Genomic DNA, 19,179 nt, shown 5'->3' with positions numbered 1-19,179 from the left:
CAGATATGGGTAAAATTGATCTGCCTTAGCATTTGTCCTGTCTGGAGGAAATTTTGGACTGCATCAAACACATCATTCCCTATAAGATTCCAATAATGTTGGAAAAAAAGAGGAGGCATACCGTCCGGCCCCGGGGACTTTGTCGGATACATTTGAAAAAGAGCACACCGGACCTCATCCACTGTATATGGAGCACATAATTGAGCATTCATCTGTTGGGTAACACAAGGAGTAATTGCCTCCAAAGTCAAATTTACCGCCTCCGCATCAACTGCCGAGGCCGTAAACATTCTCGAAAAGTAGCCAGTGATCACATGTTCCACTCCCAAATCATCTTCATGCCACTGCCCTTCATCATCAAAAAGTCCAAGAAGCATGTTCTTCCGTTTCCTATTCTCCGTTTTACGATGGAAAAAATTAGTGTTGCGGTCTCCCTCTTTTAGCCAAGTCACCTTGGCCCTTTGTTTCCGAAAAAGCTCCTCCTGGTACAACAGCCCTTGAAGCTTGTCCATTAAAGCCTTTTTTTCCTGCTGCACTTCCATAGAGATTGGAACTCCCAGCAATTCTTCTAGCCTAGCTCGGATTCCCAGCATCTGCATTTGACGGCCCTTGAACGTAATCTTCTGCCATTTATCCAGTTGGATCCTAGTATACAGGATCCCTCAGGACATGATCCTAGTATTCTCCCTCAGGACATCTTCTGCCTTTTCTCCTCTTAAACTATAAATGCTTTCAAAATGTATCGGGATTTTAAGCCATGGATTCAAATATCAACTATGGTAAAATTTAGAAAGTCAAAGTGCCAAAGGGTTGCTCCTTCTTTAACTTACACCACATTTGATGCCCTTTATCCATATTGAAGTGACAATTTGTCATTCATAGTCTAATATAAAAGAATAAGAGCAGAACAGAACTATTATTCACTTTCTTGGAAATCTCTGTGTTACTTTTATGTCAAGCTTACCTGCGATCACACCTCTGGTAACGTTTTTTTTTGTAATCCTTTCATCTTTTACTACAGGTAGAAACTGTTGCACAATTTGGTGTTGTATTTCTTCTTTTTGCTCTAGGGTTGGAGTTTTCTTTGGCTAATATGTATGGCTTTGGAAATTTAACATCATTTAGTTTTGCTGAAAGTTTGTAAAGGATTATATTCTGCACATGTCCTGAGGGAGAGGAGGAGAATACCCTCTGTGTAGGGAGGCTTTTTAACTTTTCATTAATGCAGTTGAAAGTTGTGGGCCCTGTAGCTGTTCTTGGAGGGCTTCTTCAAATCATAACATTTATGTTCTTGTGTGGAATAACTGCTGGGGTATAGTATTAGCATACTCAGTCTTATTATTTGGTTTTTCTTACAAGATGTTAATTCCCGTCAAAATGAACACTGTGCTTCCCTTTTGCTAATTTTGCAGTTATGTGGAGCAAAGTTGTCTGAGGGGATTTTTGTTGGTTCCTTCCTGTCAATGTCATCAACAGCAGTGGTATGTTTCTGACCCTTAATTACATTGTCACTTTTCTTCCTTCATTGCTGCTTTCTGAATTTTGAATAAACCTCATTTCTTTCGTATTCCCTTTTATCAGGTGGTGAAATTTCTAGCAGAAAGGAATAGTAATAGTGCTCTTCATGGTCAAGTTAATTACAATTGGGACGCTAATTTTCCAGGTAGGTTTTGAACTGTGAAAACTTGAATGCTAAATTTATTGATAACCGAGTTTTACATAATAATGCTGTATGCGGAGCATATCCATTCATTATATCACTGTGGTTATTTCAGGATTGTGCTGTTGGTTTACTGTTTGCTTTGCTCCCAGTTTTGGGTGGTCATAGCGGTGTTTTCCAAGGGATGGTATCTGTGGGGAAGTTGTAAGTCTGCTTTGTTGCCTTCTTTGATTGCATTTTTTCTTTTCTCACCGTCTTTTATTGTTTCTATTCCATCCTTGTTTTGATGCCATAATGAAAGTGTGAATCTGTTTTGTCATGTTTGCTTGCCTTGATCAAGTTTACTCTGTTTATTTTTCTTATTATCTGTGTAATATACTGTACAACAAACTGACAACAAGCTTGTTGCATATCATAAACTTGTATTTTGTTTTTACTTCAGGGTGCTAGTCTTATCATTATATCTTGCCGCCTCATCTGTATTTTGTTGGTCGTTTGTTCCTCGCTTTCTTAAATTGATGATGAAGTTGTCCTCTCAAGTAAGTATTGCTTTTCTATTGGAGCGGGCTAGTTACCTTCTGGAATCTGGATCGACTATAACTTCATTTGTTCTTTTATGATTCTTATTCTGAAGCAGACAAATGAGCTTTATCAGCTGGCTGTTGTGGCTTTCTGCTTGTTATCTGCTTGGGTAAGTGAACTATTTTGTTCTTGTATTTATCAAAGCTAATGACTGCTCATCATGCTATTTTTTGAAGTATATAATATGGTCAAAAAATTTATTTCTTGACACTACAAAGTATAGACTAGCCTCCTTTTAACATTAAGATAATGAAATGCCACTTTTCGACCATGCAGATTTGGATGTAAGAAAAGTAGCATGGTTCTAATATAGCGATCTTGCTACATATTTGTAGTTCTCAACGCTGTTTTAATACTTGTGAATCTCTTGTAAGATTTTCAGTGCAATGATAAGCTGGGCCTTAGCCTTGAGTTGGGTTCATTTGTGGCTGGAATTATGATATCAACCACTGACTTTGCACAACATACTTTAGATCAGGTACTCTCGGCGTTTTTACTTGTTACCTAAAATAAATACTTTATTGATCCCTTTTGGAGAAAAAAAAAAAACAGAGAAAATATGTACCAATAAAAAAAAAAAAAAAACAGATGTTGGGAACTAATTCATTGTTGAACATGATGTTTTCTCTGAATTTTAGGTGGAGCCAATTCGTAACCTATTTGCAGCTCTCTTCCTTTCAAGTATTGGAATGCTCATACATGTACATTTCCTGTGGAGCCACGTGGACATACTTCTAGCATCTGTGATTCTAGTTATATATATATATATATATATATATCTCTCTCTCTCTATATATATATATACACACACTCACATATATACACATATATATATATGGATTAAATTATGTTTAGTCCCTGTACTAGGATCATTTTTTCGTTTCAGTCCCTAACATTCTCAATTAATCTGAAAAGTCACTAACGTCAAAATTTCCGTTTGATTGGTCCCTTCCGCATCAAATTAGGAGTTGGCTTTAGGTGAAATATCCAATATACCCCTCTGTTATTTCTTTTTCATTTTTAATTTCTTTTTCTCCTTTGTTTTTCTTTTTCCTTTTTAATTTCTTTTTTTCCTTTTTTTCTTTTTTCTTTTTAATTTCTTTTTTTGCTTTTTCTTCTTTTTTTCTTGTTCCTTTTTAATTTTTTTTTTCCTTTTTTTTGCTTTTCGTTTTGCCTACTTTCTCCTTCCTCAACCCACCAATCCCATTCCGATCAAACTCCACAACCCATCTGTTTCTCTCCCCAAATTGAAACCAAACCCAGCAAAGAGCTAGCTTGGCGGTGCAGAGATGGACATCGAGCAAAAGCAAGAGGCTAGGAGCTGATCGATCACTTCTTCACCTTCTCTGAAGTCATCTCCCTCTGTTGGGATCTGCCCTAGCCTCCATCGTCGCCGACGCCATCTCCCAAACACAAGCAGATCCCAATCAGCTCGGAAATTTGCCGCTAAACCACTCCCCTCTTGTTTTCACAGCCTACTTCTCTCTCTCCCACTCAAATCTCACTTTCTCTCTCCATATCAAGCCTCAATTTGGAAACTTTTCACTGAAAACTACCATTTTTTCAGACCCTGAGGTTTTTGGGTCTTGCACAAAATGGTGATTTGGATTTTGGGTCTGGTTGAAATGATGGTTTTTAATGGCCAAGTTGACCAAAACCAGAAGTGAAGAAGAAGAATAGTGATGGAAAAGAAAAATGGCTACCGACGTGGAGAACAATAATTGGGGTTTCGGGTCGATCTGGATTGGTTCGCCGACGTGGCGCTACCGATGCAACAGGATACGATGGTCATTAAAAAGGAAAAAGAAAAAAGAAAAAGGAAAAAAGAAAAATAAAAAAAGGAAAAGGAAAAAAGAAATTAAAAAGGAAAAAGAAAAAAAAAAAAAAAGGGCCGCCGGCGTGGAGAACAAGAATTGGAGTTTCAGGTCGATCTGGATTGGTTCGCCGAAGTGGCGCTACCGATGCAGCAGGATATGATGGTCATTAAAAAGGAAAAGGAAAAAAGAAAAAAGGAAAAAAAATAAATGAAAAATAAAAAAGGAAAAAAGAAATTAAAAAGGAAAAAGAAAAAAGAAAAAAGAAAAAAAGGAAAAAAAGAAATTAAAAAGGAAAAAGAAATAACATAGGGGTATATTAGACATTTCACCTAAGGCAAACTCCTAATTTGACGCGAGAGGGACCAATCAGACGGAAATTTTGATGTTAGAGACTTTTCAGATTAATTGAGAATGTCAAGGACTGAAACAAAAAAAGGGTCATAGTACAGGGATTAAACATAATTTAATCATATATATATATATATGTGTGTGTGTGTGTAGAGAGAGAGAGAGAGAGAGAGAGAGGCAGAAAAAATAAAAAGAGAGAAAAATAAAAAAATAAAAAGTGAGGGGTATAATAGTCATTTTAGGACCTGTTGTGTGAGAATTAGAAAGAATAAGGACTAAACTTAAACATTTTGGACTAAACTGTTTTTCATGCAAAAGTATGAGGAGTAACGAGTATTTAGTCCTAAAAATAATAATAATAATTTATAAAATAGAGAAAATAAGGTTGTGGACTTGTGATGAAGCAATGGCCCAACCTAAAATTAGAGAATTATAGAACTATTGGGATAGTATGGTTACTCAAATGACTTGCTAATATCTATTTTGTGCTCTTCATTAGGGGTTAATGGGTCGGGTCATCTATAAATGGGTCTCTAAAGTATTTGCTAGCTGCCTAGCTAGTAGCTCTCAGTATTATGCTGCCAACAACAAACAGCAAAAATCGGAAGGAAAAAGAAAAACAGATTAAAGACTTTAGTCCAAAATAGGAAAATAGAGGGTTGTGGTAAAGCAAGGTCCAATAGAAATGAGAGATACTAGTGGGCTAGTATGGTTTACTCAAATGGGCTTCTTATATCTATTTGGGCTCTACACTATGCTCTGCTGTTTGAAAGATGTCTAAGCTTAGATATGCTAATTTGGAGTTCACTTCGGAACTTGCTAGCTGCTAGATTCAAAAGCTTAGCTTGTTGATTCAAAAGCAATTATAATATGTTGATTAGGAAACTGACATCGAGTTCAATTTATTTGAAGGTAGAAAATAGGAGGTACTAAAACATTTATAGTCTGTAGACTCCTTTTAAATTAATTTTATAGTTGTAAATTTCATATGACAGTTTTACGACATGGGATTCGGCTTCTCTGCTAGAAAAGAAGTTGCTAAGATCTGCTTGGATAATAATGTGAGCTCGCCACGTCAGCCTCACTCAATCCAATGGCTATAAAACACACTAACATCGATGTTAGTACGTTAACGTCAACACTGAATCTCCAGATCTGGTTCGTCTCCTCGCATCTCCCTCTCTCTCTCTCTTCGCCCAATTTCCTCCTTCCCCTCACCATCTAGTCGTGAACTGAATCGAACAAGATCATGGTGGAAGTCGTCGGAGCTGAAGAAGCCAGTGTCATGGTCATGGTGGAACAGGAACGTAATCGTAGACTTGGGCGTGTATTTCAATTTAATTGATTTGGGTGTATTTCAATTTATTGGATTTGGGCGTGTTTTGTTGGGAGATTGTAGGAATGAATTCTAAATTGTTTTGTTGATGCAGTAGATCGAATTTCAAGATGACTACTTTGTTGATGCGTTTTCTCAGGTCTGTTATGATTACCCTTTTGTTTGTTCTGCATATTGTTGGTATTTTCCATCTGTATTAAGCATTTTATCATCTGGAAAACTTTCATATAGCTGAGATATTGTAGCTCAAATACGTTTGTTTGCCAATTGGATAACTGAACATGAACTTTCTTGCCTAACAACCATCGTGATGATATCATGTACAGTTGTGTGCTGGAAGTAAAATAACTTTAAGTGCTTACTGCCTGATGGCGCTAAAGGACATTGAGCAACATGTTTTTCTATGATATGCTCTTTGTGACGTGTGAGGTGTTAAACCTTATAACAAGTGGTATTAAAATCTAGCATCTTTCTGATAATCTGCAAGAGAGTTTGAGAGAGAAAAGCAACCCTTAATGTATGTCATAGGAGCAAGTCAAAAGCTTTGCATTTAAATTGAGTTAGAATTATCATCAGAGGATATGTTGTTGGAGTGGAAAAGAAAAAGAAAAAACATTTTGATACTGATATTAGGAATCTGGGAAGTGGTGTATTGGGGTTAATCTGCATCTACTGCTTCGCTTAGATTGAATTATAAATGCCTGAACCATTCACTTTCCATTGATTGATGGCTAGGATTGAATTTCATTATGTTACATCTATTCGTTGTTGGCCCCTTCTCATGTCTAGTTCTTGATACTGCTTAGTTTGTATTTATCAGAGCTTTCATTGGGATAGATACATTATGCTTGTTCCTTGAAAAACATTATTTCTGGACAGGTCTTTGCTCGTGGCAAATGCTGGAGATTGCAGGGCTATATTGTCACGAAATGGAGCAGCTATAGAAATGTCAAAAGATCATAGACCCTGCTGCAAAAAAGAAAGGACGCGAATTGAGTCTTTGGGTGGATATGTTGATGATGGTTATCTGAATGGTCAGTTAGGGGTCACCCGTGCATTAGGTGATTGGCATCTTGAAGGATTGAAGGATGAGGGTGAAAGGGGAGGACCCTTGAGTGCTGAACCGGAACTTAAATTGACAACACTGACCAAGGATGATGAATTTTTTATCATTGGTAGTGATGGAATATGGGATGTGTTCACCAACGAAAATGCTGTAGACTTTGCTCGAAGGAAACTCCAAGAGCACAATGATGTGAAGCTGTGTTGCAAGCAAATAGTAGAGGAGGCAATAAAACGAGGCGCAACCGACAATTTGACACTTGTTATGGTAGAGTTTCCACTTGGAGCCACCTCCACATGTGGTGGTAGAAAGGTCTAGAGTCAGACGTAGTATTTCTGCTGAGGGACTTTAAAATGTGCAGTTCTTCTTAGATCGATAGATAAACCAGTGTGTTTCATTTGTTGATGTTTCTGGTGGTGGGCAAAGGTTAGAATTGATCAATAAGAAGTTCGGCTCCTGTATATATATCCAGAATGGGATTGCGGCCTTGCTTCCTCTATTTCTGGTGCTTTAGTTGGTTCTACAGATGATGAGAAGGATACAGAAGACATTCGTATTACCAAGTTTTGAGATAACAATTTGTACACTATTAGAACATAATGGAGAATTGGAGATAAACTTTGTGGGAAGAAATTGTTTTACATATCAGAGGTGGCTAAGGCAGTTCTGAGTTGCTTATAAATTGTTCTGTAACTGTACTTTTAGCTTTTGAATTATGTATATACTTTTTCTCTTTCCAAACATTTGCTGGTTTTCCCTTTTTCTTCTTTTACGTTTCGTAAGGAGTAGCACCGAATTTACCCAGCTGCTATGCGTTTGTACACAAATTCATCAAATTGATACTCAGACTCAAAGAATGCACTGAAAGAAGAATTTCGGTCTATTAATTCTTAATCATTGTGTCTATGCTATACCAGAACCATACAAGAATTTCAGTCTTTTACTTCTCAATTACTGTGTGTCAACTATGCTATACCAAAACCATCTTTTCCCACTCAACTTCTCTTTAATCTCAGTTCTGGCAATGCGTATCAAAAACAAAATGGCACAAAACCCCGGAAGCAATAACCGATCCAACAATGTTCCCAACCGAGGTATGTGAACTCCACACCCCCATTATCAACCCCCGCTTCGTCTTCCCAAACCAATTCCCCACAACTGCCACAACACAAGGCCAACCTATCGACTAAAACAACCCACACACAACTTGCACACCCACAAAATACCGCAACATATGCACATTGCACCAATAACCTAACCCGAAAAGACAAGTCAAAACTCCACTCCCCAACATCCCAAACAACCTCAAATCAATCCTATCACCAACATGCCCTGCAAAATACATCCCAATAGAATATGCAGACATAAATGCAAGATCAAGTTCTCCGAGCCTGTGGGTGCCCTGAAGCCCATTAAAGGGAGCCCACCCGGTGTCGAATGAGCTCGAATTGGACTGGAGCTTGGGCTCAAGAATGCTGGGGGGCTTTCTGGAGGCGTGGAAGGAAGCGTAGGCGAGGAAGGTGATGATTAGGACTGAGATTTGGTGGAAAGCTGGGGTTTTGTTTGGGGGTTTTAGGGTCGGGAAGAAATTGAAATACACGCCCAAGTCTACGATTATGTTCCTGTTCCGGTTCCCGTCGAGCAGTACTTCCACCATGACCATGACACCGGCTTCTTCAGCTCCGATGACTTCCACCATGATCTTGTTCGATTCAGTTCACGACTAGATGGTGAGGGGAAGGAGCAAATTGGGCGAAGAGAGAGAGAGAGGGAGATGCGAGGAGACGAACCAGATCTGGAGATCCAGTGTTGACGTTAACGTACTAACGTCGATTTTAGTGTGTTTTATTGCATTGGATTGAGTGAGGCTGACGTGGCGAGCTCACATTGTTATCCAAGCAGATCTAGGGGTCATCATGGGCCGGGCTAGGGCCGGCCCTACCCTAAATTTTAGGGCTTAGGGTAGGGCCGGGCCTAGTCAAAGTCAACAAAATTTAGGCCCGGGGCTTAAATATGCTAACCCTTACCCGCCCGAAAGGCCCGAGCCACTAGGGCCGGCCTTTCGAATAGGGCCGAAATGGGCCTAAAAGGACCTTAATTTGTTTAACAAAAAGAAATATATTACTTTTATTTTTTATCTCAAAAATGTGGCTCAATGGTTATATAGGTAATACAAGACTCATTATTTTTTGTTGATCATATTTAATATAAATATATATATTGGAATTAACTTATAAGTTATAACATTTATAAATATTAGTTAAGATGGTTATATTCAATTAATTATCTCTCTAAATCTCCCAAAATTAATTGTTGTTTAACAAAGGAAACAAAAATTAAAGAAAATAAAGCTTAGGAAATCAATTACAAAAAATAGATAAGTTGTATGTTATAGACTAAAGAGAAACATATTTAAAAAATAGAAAAAATAAAAAATTATTAGGGCTTAATTGGGCGGGCTTAAAGGGCCGGGCCGGGTTTGGCCCTAACGGGCTCAAACGGGTAGGGCCGTAAGGTAGGGCCGGGCTTCATTTGCATTACCCTTACCCTACCCTATTTGAGAAAGGGTAGGGCTGGTCCGCCCTAATGCAAGGGCCGGGTAGGGCTTCGGCCCTACGGGCCGGGCGGGCTTAGGGCTGAAGAGCTAAATGATGAGGCCTAAGCAGATCTTAGCAACTTCTTTTCTAGCAGAGAAGCCGAATCCTACGACATGATGTTCAAGTACATGTTTGCTTTCTTTAAATAAAATAAAAACAAATAAGTAGAGGATGTTATTATATTTTTGTCATGTTGTGCCTGAACCATGATTTACTAATCACTAATGCTCATTAACTACAAGTCGTTGATCTATCAGAGAAACAAGAAACAAAACTATTTGCTTATTGAAGAGGACTAGCCTCTTTTATTTTCAATTGGAACAACCAATGACGCTTCCTACTACAATAATTAACATTGATAGGCAAGTGAAAGATGTTTGAAACAAAAAATATAATCTAACTTTCTTGCACGGTCAAACTCTTGGAGAGGCATTAACATGAAGACCTTCATCGATATGGAGGATGAACATCGTTTTGTAATTGACCAGTTTTTTCTCGTCACTCATCTTGAATTTGTAGCTGCCTAAAAGAATAGCAGAAACGATCTTCATCTGCATATAAGCATACTCTTTCCCTAGACAAATTCTTGGACCAGCCTGTGTAGTGAAAAAAATATTATCAAAATTCCGATAATAAAGTGATTTTATCCAAGAAATTAATAAAGACTTATTTTTCTTCATAGTTACATTAAAGACTACGAATTTGAAAGGGCTTTCTTCCTTGAAATTGCCATTTTCGTCAAGCCATCTCTCTGGCCGAAACTCTTCCGCATCATCACCCCATAAAAACTCCATCCGGCCCATTGAATAAGATTGGTATACCACCATTTCTCCTTTTTTGACACTAAATCCATCTGGCCAGATATCATCAGAAAAACAAACTTTCGCATCCTAAAACCATAACATCGGACTTATTCATTAAATAAGAAATAATGCAAAACAAATTCAAATCCAGCATGCATCCTATGAGAGAATTATGACATTTATATAATATGTTAAGTTACCAATGGAAGCGTAGGATAGAGTCTGAGTGTCTCAGTCAAAGCTGCATGAAGATATTGCATTTTGTTAAGAGCTTCTTCAGTAAGATTGGCTGCAAGTTCATCAACACTTGAAGTATTATTCAGACCTGTTGCTTCTCTAACTTCCTGTGCAATCTTTTCTTGTATATCGAAATGCTTGCACATCATATAAAAAAACCATGAAAGAGCAGAAGCAGTTGTTTCTTTGCCGGCTACAATAAAATTTAGGACCATGTCTCTCAGGTACTTTGGATCGGTCTCACTAGTTTCCAAAACCCTTGAGATAAAGTCTCTTTTCTTTAACTGCATGCCATTAACCCTCACTATATCAGTAACATTAGATCAATTAATATTATATCACTACAATCTAGAACAGAAAGGAATGTAAATATATAACTCACATATAGCTTATCATTTTCTGAATTATGGAGTGTTTCAATCTTTCTGTTGATTAATTTGTATATAAAGTGATCCACCACTTCTATATTTTTTCTTAGCACTGCTTCCCTACCAATGTTCAAGAACCGCTTGATCTTCCAGAAGATATCAGAAAGACGATGAAGGGTAGCTTGGTTTGCATCATCAAAAGCATTGGAAAACCGAATATTTTCTTCATTATTTGTTCCAGACATGGTACCTAGTTCGATGCCAAGTAGAATCTTGACGATTGAATCCAAGGTTGATTTCATAAACAAGTCCTTCCAACAAAAACGAACATCAAGTAAGTAAGCTATCTACAAGACAAACAAAATGTACAACGCATAGTGTTGTGTGTGTGTGTGTGTCATCTTTGAGACATTGCAAACTCACTTGGATATCCATTGATTCGTCGCAGGTTACAGCTTCATAAATTATGCCAGCAAGTTTTACCCCATTGGTTTTGAAGATTTCACTACTGAAGTCTCTAAGTACTTTAGTTGAGAAGTGAGAGCCTGATGTCTTCCTTTGATGCAGCCATTTGTCCCCATCCACAGCGAAGATTCCATCTCCCATAAGATCGGACAGAATGCTATGCAGGTACAATCCCTACAAAGAAATGGTGAACACAAGCCAACATGAACAGCTGGAGAAAACAAAGACATCATCGTCAAACCCATACTTAATGACTGCAAAAAATCGTTGTTTTTCCTTTTTGTAACAACAAATATAGCAAAGTATATGGTCATGGAAAATTGGAGACAACTCAACAACTACATTACAAATAAGAGTAATGCTAGACGAGTCACTTTTTTTTATATTACCTACATCTCATATTATGAAACAGCTATATGACACAATTATTTATTAAATTTTTTTTTTTTAAGATGTATTGGATTTTCTGTCACATTAATTAATGAGCAGTGCTACAGACACCAAAAAATTATACCAAAAAGCAAATACCAAATGACATGGTGTCTGAGTTGGTGTCTTACGTGTCACGATATTCAATTTAATAATTTTCAGCAAATTTCATTGATTTTATCTAGAAAACTAATTAATCAGCAAAAAAGAAGAACGTGATTCACCAAACAACCAAATCTGCTACCGCCCTTCCTCAAACAAAACAACCACATCTGCATGGAACTAAATGATCTATTCATATGCAATTGCCAATGAGCTAATGAATTAAGCCATACACAACTTTGTATTCTATTTACTCTGTTTTGGTTGGTGGCCTTTTCCTATAGTTGCATGTTAAAGTCTCCATGATTTAAGGGGTTGGTTTAGGGTTCTTCATTCCTTTTGTTGTTGTTTATCATATAAATTTTTTTTCTAATTAAACAACAATAACTTTTAATTATTGATCTTTCCATTTTAAAGAATAAAAATAAAATATAAGAATACATGCTAAAAATAGTTTGATGATATGGCACCTGCCACATCATTTGGTATAATTATTTGGGATCTCAAGTATTTTTGTTAATTAATATATATTAGTACAGAAACATATTCAGTTCAATAACATATATATACCTTGCCATAGTTTGCAACATTTTCTTTGAGTATGTATTGCACATTTGCAGGATCTACTGTGTAGACAGCATGTTTGAACAATTCAAGTATCCTGAAAGTTTTGTACTTGCATGCAAGCTCAGTGTGGTAATGATGCAGCCTTGGGAAATTGATGGCTTGGTGCAAGACAGTTCCGGCAACAGGAGGGTACCTCTTGTTCTTCGCAGGCCAAAAAATAACGGCCAAGAGTATTACAGCTAAACTTATTGCTATGGGTGGTAAAGCAGTGGAAAGAAAATCCATTACACTTATGGGACGATGTTTTCTTTTGATGGAATACTTATGGGACGATGTTGAAGAATATAGATGAAGAACCTCTGCAATCGATGATGATGAAGATAGAACCAGTCACAGCAATTTATATAGTATCAAATGAACGTAGTAGACTGCATGGGAACAGTTTCATCAACTGCCATTGTGCCAACTTACACAAAACTTCAAGGCTCCGGGCCACTCCATTAAAGGAGGAGACACCTAGCTAGTGGACATTGTTTATCTGAATTAGATGTGGTTGAATTATTATAGTACGAATTTCCAACAACTTACGGGGGTGGTTATTTGTTGTTATTCTCCCGCGCAAGGACATTAGTGCTAAACAAATTTCGGCGAAACTAACAGCGTCTGACATCTGCCGTTGTACCTACAAATTCAAGCACTCCATTATAGTTTTGAGATGGGTAAAAACTTCAAATAGTGTCTGAACTCTTCGAGGACTTTTAAAATGATACCTGAACTTTCAAAGTTATCAATGTGATATCTGGACTCATTTTTTCGTATTAACGTCGTACCTACGATCGATTTTCGTTACGGTACCGTTAAAATGAGCACGTGTGACGCACTAAGTGATGACAAAAAGACTGATTTACCCTAATTATAGGGCTATAGCTGACATTTTACGTATTTTCAATTAAAAAATAACCTATTTATCTTTTTTTTATAATCAATTTTTTTAAGGCCTTTCTTCTTCTTCTTCTTCGAGTTTCTCCACCTCTCGCCTTAGGAGAAGATAAGAGTTGTTGATGGTGTGGCCGGGGTTACAAAGAGAGATGAGGTCAGGTGCCCAGAGAATCTGGGTGTCCAAATCACTTCTAGGTGCGGGTATGCCGGCGCGTGAATTAGCTTTCAGGCGTCGTCGACAACGTGGAGGCCGGGCTCAACTCAATGGAGACCGTGAGCCCGATGGTGGTGGAGGTTTTGGATCCCTATTCATTTCACCCATCTCGGCAATGTTGGAATTCGAAAAGCCCGAATCTTCAAAAGCTTTGATTTTGGGTTTGATGGAATCGTCGAGATTTCTCATTGTGGGGATTTTTATTTTTTGAATCACTCCCTCGAGATGGGTTTATGAGATTTTGGATGGGGAGGAAGAGTAAAACAATAGTGAGATTGAGGTGTTGAAACATGGCCTGGGAAGAAGCAACGAGCTTCTCATGACACTTGTGTATTTTTCAATTTTCATGCTTTGTTGCTTTGGATTGGTTTGATTAGTCTTGCTGGTTTTGGGTATTTTTCAATTTCATGCTTTGTTGCTTTGATCTCAGAACACTTGTGTTTGGTGGATTAGCCAGGAAGACGTTAACAAGCTTCATTCCAGAGCTAAGGACTTCATATTCGTGAGCTTGCCGCTTGTGGATCTGGAGGCCAAGAGTTGTGAAACCGTCTACACCGCTCCGGCCAGCAATAAATTCAGAGAAACAAAGCCGTCGAGCAACCTATGCTTGGAGAACTCCGACGAGATGGAGTCCCCGGCGGTGTCCGTCCGTCAGAGAATAGGATTCAAGTTTTGCTTTGGGTTTTGCATTTTGCTAGGAAATGTCATCATCCCACCTTATTGCAATTTGCAGATGAAGAAGGAAATAGAAATGGAGAAGAAGAACTGAAGGTACAACGGGACATGTGAAGAACTAAAGGAAATGGGAAAGTCATTTTTACCCTTATTTTGTGCCTCACGTGCAGGGCACGTGGTCATAGTTAACGGTTCCGTAACGGAAATTGACCGTAGGTACGACGTTGATACGAAAAAATGAGTCCATGTATCACATTGATAACTTTGAAAGTTCAGGTATCATTTTAAAAGTCCTCGAAGAGTTCAGACACTGTTGAAGTAAAAAAACCCTTTTGAGATATACAAAGATAGATAACACACACATAGTGGCGGACGCAGCTAAGGCCCAGTGAGGCAGCTGCACCCACTCATTTTCTTGGTTTTATTTGATTTGCTTTATAGTATTTACCATAATGAAATCGTTTCAGTAATATTGCTTCCGTATAGAGCAATAAAAGTCCCTACTCTAGAGTAATACAAGACTTTTACATATAGTATTAATAAAAAACTGGTTTGTTGGCCCACAAACATAAAAGAAATGAATAAAAAACTTTTTCTAGTCTCTTTTACATGTATTGTTAATTACATACATGTGCTTTACAGATTGTTGATTGTTGATTCTCTTCTTCTTCTTTTTTCGGAAAGTCATTTTTTGTTTCTTTTATATAATTAGAGTTATAGTGATTGATAGTTGATATGTTTTGCCCAGAAATGCGTTTTTCTTTTCAAAATATTTATGGATTGGATTTTTTTTTTAATGTGAAGTTGTGAAAGTATTAAAAACAAATATTAATCCAACTCTTTCGTTAAAGTTCATTCTATTTTTTTCAAAAAAATTTTTGCCCCCACATAAATATAATCCTGCGTCCGTCACCACGCGCGCGCGCACATATATATAGAGGTACTGTATATCCGCTATGAAGTTCACTGTGTAGAATTAAGAAGATTGGGTTAAGAAAAAGATATATATGGCTAACATATATCTTACCCCTGCCAATTTAGACGAAGAAGCGATATTGACTTTCAGTAAAATAATTTGTTTATCAGCCAATTAAAAAAAAAAAAAAACTTTTATCAAAAAAGAAAAGAAGAATTAGAAAATCCAAACAAGTCAAACTTTTTAAAAAAAAAAAAAAAAAAAATTTACGGTGCAAGTCAAACTTAATTTTATCATAAAATGTCATCAGTAACGTGTCATTAGTACTCTGTTAACTCAGCAATTATCTAGCAAATTGAAGACTCCATTAAAGTTGAGGAGACTGATAACCAAAGACTCCACTCAGTCTCCATTAAAGTTGAGGAGACTGATAACCCTCAGTCTCCATTAAAGTTGAGGAGACTGATAACCAAAGACTCCATTAGTATGCTGTATGGAAAATTGAAGAATCCAATAAAGTTGAGGAGACTGACAACTACCTGACATTTTATCATATGAACTCTGAAGTTTGGGCTCAGTTCCATCTTCTTGGGCTTGCTCTTTGTCAAGTCCAGTATCCAAAAAAAAAAAAAAAAATTCACATCATGTCTGAAGTTGGTTGCAAGCGGTAATTGGATTAACAAAACGACATGGCCGGCCAAGTTTCCATCACATATATCTCAAGCCAGCAGATTTAGAAGAATTTAGGAAATTGACTTATATATGGAGACATGAATGATCAAAGAAGCCAACTTCTCAAGAGATAAAAATTTTAGTTTCACATCGATCGGGTAGTGTGTTGTTGTAGGAATCTCTCACGTACAGATCGATCGGGTAGTGTGCATGTTGTAGTGAATCTCTCACGTACAGATTTTTCAGAATTCAAGAACATCTCTCCATCAAACTCAATCAGGCTAAAGCCTCCTGGACTTCCCGTCTTTCATCAATGACTACTTGATTTTGTTTCTTCAGTTAAAGTTGAAACTTGAAACTACAAGCTTTGGAGGGATATTTGATCACATGTTTTTCATTTAACCATTATGCCCCAGAGGGAGGAAAGGCAACTGCGGAACAATTAATGGTCCAATGAAGCAATGGTCCAGTACAATTAACTATGGTGAAGCATAGTAACTATACTCGTCGACAGCAGTATCTAAAGTACAATACAATACCACCAACTGGTGACCGCAGTGTTATTGCGGCAAGAATAAGTGAAACTTCGAGTGTAAACATACATTTCTAGCATTAGGCAGTGAATGATGTTTAAAGCATCTATCTAAGCTCTTCCATGACCCGATCTTGGCGAGGCATGCACATAAAGGCCTCCTTCAATGTGGAGGGTGATCATAGTCTTGTAATTTACCACTTTTACTTCATCACTCATCTTGAATATGTAGTTGCCTAAAAGCACAGCCGAAAATATCTTCATCTGTCTATAAGCGAATTCCTTTCCTAGACAGATTCTTGGACCTGCCTGTGAAATCACAAATCATGTTTCTCAGAACTCCAATAACTTGGCCATTATGTTCCTTAGTGTGTTAACTAATTGTGCTAGATGCGAGTGTTATGTGTATATATTTTTCTTACCTGGAAGGCTGTGAACTTAAAAGGGCTTTCTTGCTGAAAAAGGCCTTTATGGTCGAGCCATCCCTCTGGCCTAAACTCCTCTGCATCATCACCCCACAGAAATTTCATCCTGCCCATGGCATAAGGTTGGTATGCCATGCCATATCTCCTTTTTGGATCGTAAATCCATCTGGCCAAGTACCATGAGAAAAGCAAACCTTTGCATCCTGTGAATGACCCCAAATCTTACATATTAACTAGTTAAAAAGTAATATAAGCTATTTTAAATCATAACAGCCGATATTGACTGCTATGTTTATCACCTAAAACTTGCATTATGCTTGTACATTGCATTCATGTATTAGATTGTATTAACATGTCATATAATATTACCACAGGTACTGCAGGGTAGAGTCTGAGTGTCTCAGTCAAAGCTGCATGGAGATATTGCATTTTGTCAAGGGCTTCTTCAGTAAGGCTGGCTACAAGTTCATCAATGCTTGAGCTATTATTCAGACTTGTTGCTTCTCTAACTTCTTGTGCAATCTTTTTTTGTATATGGCGATGCTTGCAGAGCACATAGAGAAACCACGAAAGATTGGTAGCCACTGTGTCTTTTCCGGCAACAATAAAATTGAGGATCATGTCTTTTAAGTACTTTGGATCAGTTTCTCTCAATTCCAAAAGCCTTGAAATAAAGTCTCTTTTCTTTAACTGCCAATTATCCACATGAATAATAATTACAACGAAACAAATTCTAAATTAATTCAATATAGTTATATAGAACAAACAGATGGCCTGGAAGCAACTCACAGTTGACTCATCTTCTGAACTATGGACTGTTTCAAGCTTCTTGTTGATCAGTTTATACACAAACTGATCTACCACTTTGATATTATTCCTTAGAACTGCTTCAGATCTGTTAGAATTTGTGGCTTTGATACCACTGTTGTAATTTGGTGCGGAAGCTTTAGGAGTAGTGGGCTAGGACAATGTGTTTAGGACTCTAGTTTCGGGAGCAAGAGTTTGGGAGAAGGAGTAGAGGAGATGGTTTGAATAGTTAAAACAGAGGAGGTTGTTTATGAAAGGAAAACAGAGGAGAGAAGCTTTTGATTAATGCTTGGTTCATTCATTAATTAACATCTCTTCATGCATATATAGAACAAGTCCACCGATTTGTTCCACCGACCTTCCTCACCTTCCTCTTGACACTTCTAGATACAGATTTTCTTAATTACATGGTGCTTATGTGGTTAATTGTTAACCACACGTACAATTATACACTACACTAGAACTTACTAGATAACATGATTAGTCTAGATTAATCTAACTAGATTTATACAAGTTCTAGATTAATCTAGATAACTAGAGAATAGAAACTATCAATGTGCATTACTGTTTTAACAAGATCCAATATTTAAGAACCGTTTTACCTTCCAGAAGGAATCAACATACCGATACAGGGTAATTTCGTTTGCTTCATCAAACACATTGGAAAACCGGATACCTTCTTCATTTGTTCCACACATGGTGTCTAATTCAATATCAAGTAGAATCTTGATGATTGAATCTAGAGATGATCTCATAAACAAGTCCTTCCAACAAACACCAACATTGATTTATTTATCTTTTCAAACAAACAGCAAAATTAATGTAGCTACAAAAAACAAATATATATATATATATATATATGCTATATGATTGCTGAACATTGGAGCTTACTTGGATCTCTATTGCTCGGTCACAGGTTACAGCTTCATAAATTATCCCAGCAAGTATCACTATATGTTGTAGTGATACAATCCCTGCAGCAGGATTTGTCACTTGAATGGCTTATTTCGCTTTTATTTAAAAATTACAACTAGTGGTGTATGTATATATAGTCTTAGCACATTGTATGAACTCAAAATACTGTTCTCATCCCATTGAATGACATAAAAACTATCTGAATATTCTCTAATAAATTATGAACCATGAAACTTCTCTAATAAATTGAAAATTTTAATAACATGCCTTGCCCTAGTTTGCAAAGTTTGTTTTGAGCATGTATTCAACATTTGCAGGATCTGAGGTGTAAACCTCACTTCTGAAAAAGCCAAGCAACCTGTAAGTTCTGTATTTTCTTTAAACGTATGTTCGATCTATTACGATAACAGATTGAAAATGTTTTGAAAGTTAAATCCTCTTAATACATTCACCTAAAATTTCAGTAGTGGAGAAACGCTATCTCCTATTCTTTGTGGAAAAAATAAATGTACCTTAGGGATAAAGGAAGCCTCAACAAAACATCCAGCAATCTGTCGGTTAACCTGATTGAGTACTGTGCAGGCAGAAAGGTTACATGTCCAGTCAGATAGTTCATCATTAGCCTTATGAGAATCCACATGTTCTTAGTAAAAGCCTCTGCAGTATGTCGAGCCACAGCATGCCCAACCTGATAAGTGTATATCAAATCT

General features: G+C 37.2%; 2 protein-coding genes and 2 pseudogenes across 5 annotated transcripts; 2 read left to right on the top strand and 2 right to left on the bottom strand.

Moving 5' to 3' along the window:
• Positions 1 to 984: 984 nt before the first annotated feature.
• On the top strand, positions 985 to 3,236 carry LOC133742128 (K(+) efflux antiporter 5-like; annotated as a pseudogene).
• Positions 3,237 to 5,537: 2,301 nt separating this feature from the next.
• Positions 5,538 to 7,654, top strand: LOC133745752 (probable protein phosphatase 2C 27). Its single transcript, XM_062173874.1, has 2 exons — positions 5,538 to 5,882; positions 6,623 to 7,654. Exons 1-2 carry the CDS (start codon positions 5,854 to 5,856, stop codon positions 7,122 to 7,124), a joined length of 531 nt encoding a protein of 176 aa, XP_062029858.1. The 5' UTR covers positions 5,538 to 5,853; the 3' UTR covers positions 7,125 to 7,654.
• Positions 7,655 to 9,557: 1,903 nt separating this feature from the next.
• LOC133742126 (cytochrome P450 704C1-like) lies at positions 9,558 to 12,871 on the bottom strand. 4 transcript variants are annotated; one of them, XM_062169810.1, is made up of 7 exons: positions 12,378 to 12,871; positions 11,235 to 11,450; positions 10,826 to 11,122; positions 10,532 to 10,727; positions 10,407 to 10,447; positions 10,090 to 10,293; positions 9,558 to 9,999 (listed from the first exon to the last, which is right to left on the bottom strand). In XM_062169810.1, the coding sequence occupies exons 1-7, from the start codon at positions 12,657 to 12,659 to the stop codon at positions 9,817 to 9,819; spliced, it is 1,419 nt and encodes a 472-aa protein (XP_062025794.1). In that variant the 5' UTR covers positions 12,660 to 12,871; the 3' UTR covers positions 9,558 to 9,816. The 4 variants fall into 4 exon arrangements, with proteins under 4 accessions (XP_062025794.1, XP_062025793.1, XP_062025796.1 ...); XM_062169812.1 differs by having other exon boundaries at positions 9,859 to 9,999; positions 10,090 to 10,256; XM_062169809.1 differs by having other exon boundaries at positions 10,407 to 10,727; positions 12,378 to 12,869.
• Positions 12,872 to 16,148: 3,277 nt separating this feature from the next.
• LOC133745099 (cytochrome P450 704C1-like) lies at positions 16,149 to 19,109 on the bottom strand (annotated as a pseudogene).
• Positions 19,110 to 19,179: the final 70 nt, after the last annotated feature.

This window comes from Rosa rugosa, chromosome 4 (assembly GCF_958449725.1).
Source record: "Rosa rugosa chromosome 4, drRosRugo1.1, whole genome shotgun sequence".
NCBI lineage: Eukaryota > Viridiplantae > Streptophyta > Magnoliopsida > Rosales > Rosaceae > Rosa > Rosa rugosa.
Note: the sequence above shows the minus strand (reverse complement) of the source record. Positions and strands in the feature narration are given on the sequence as shown.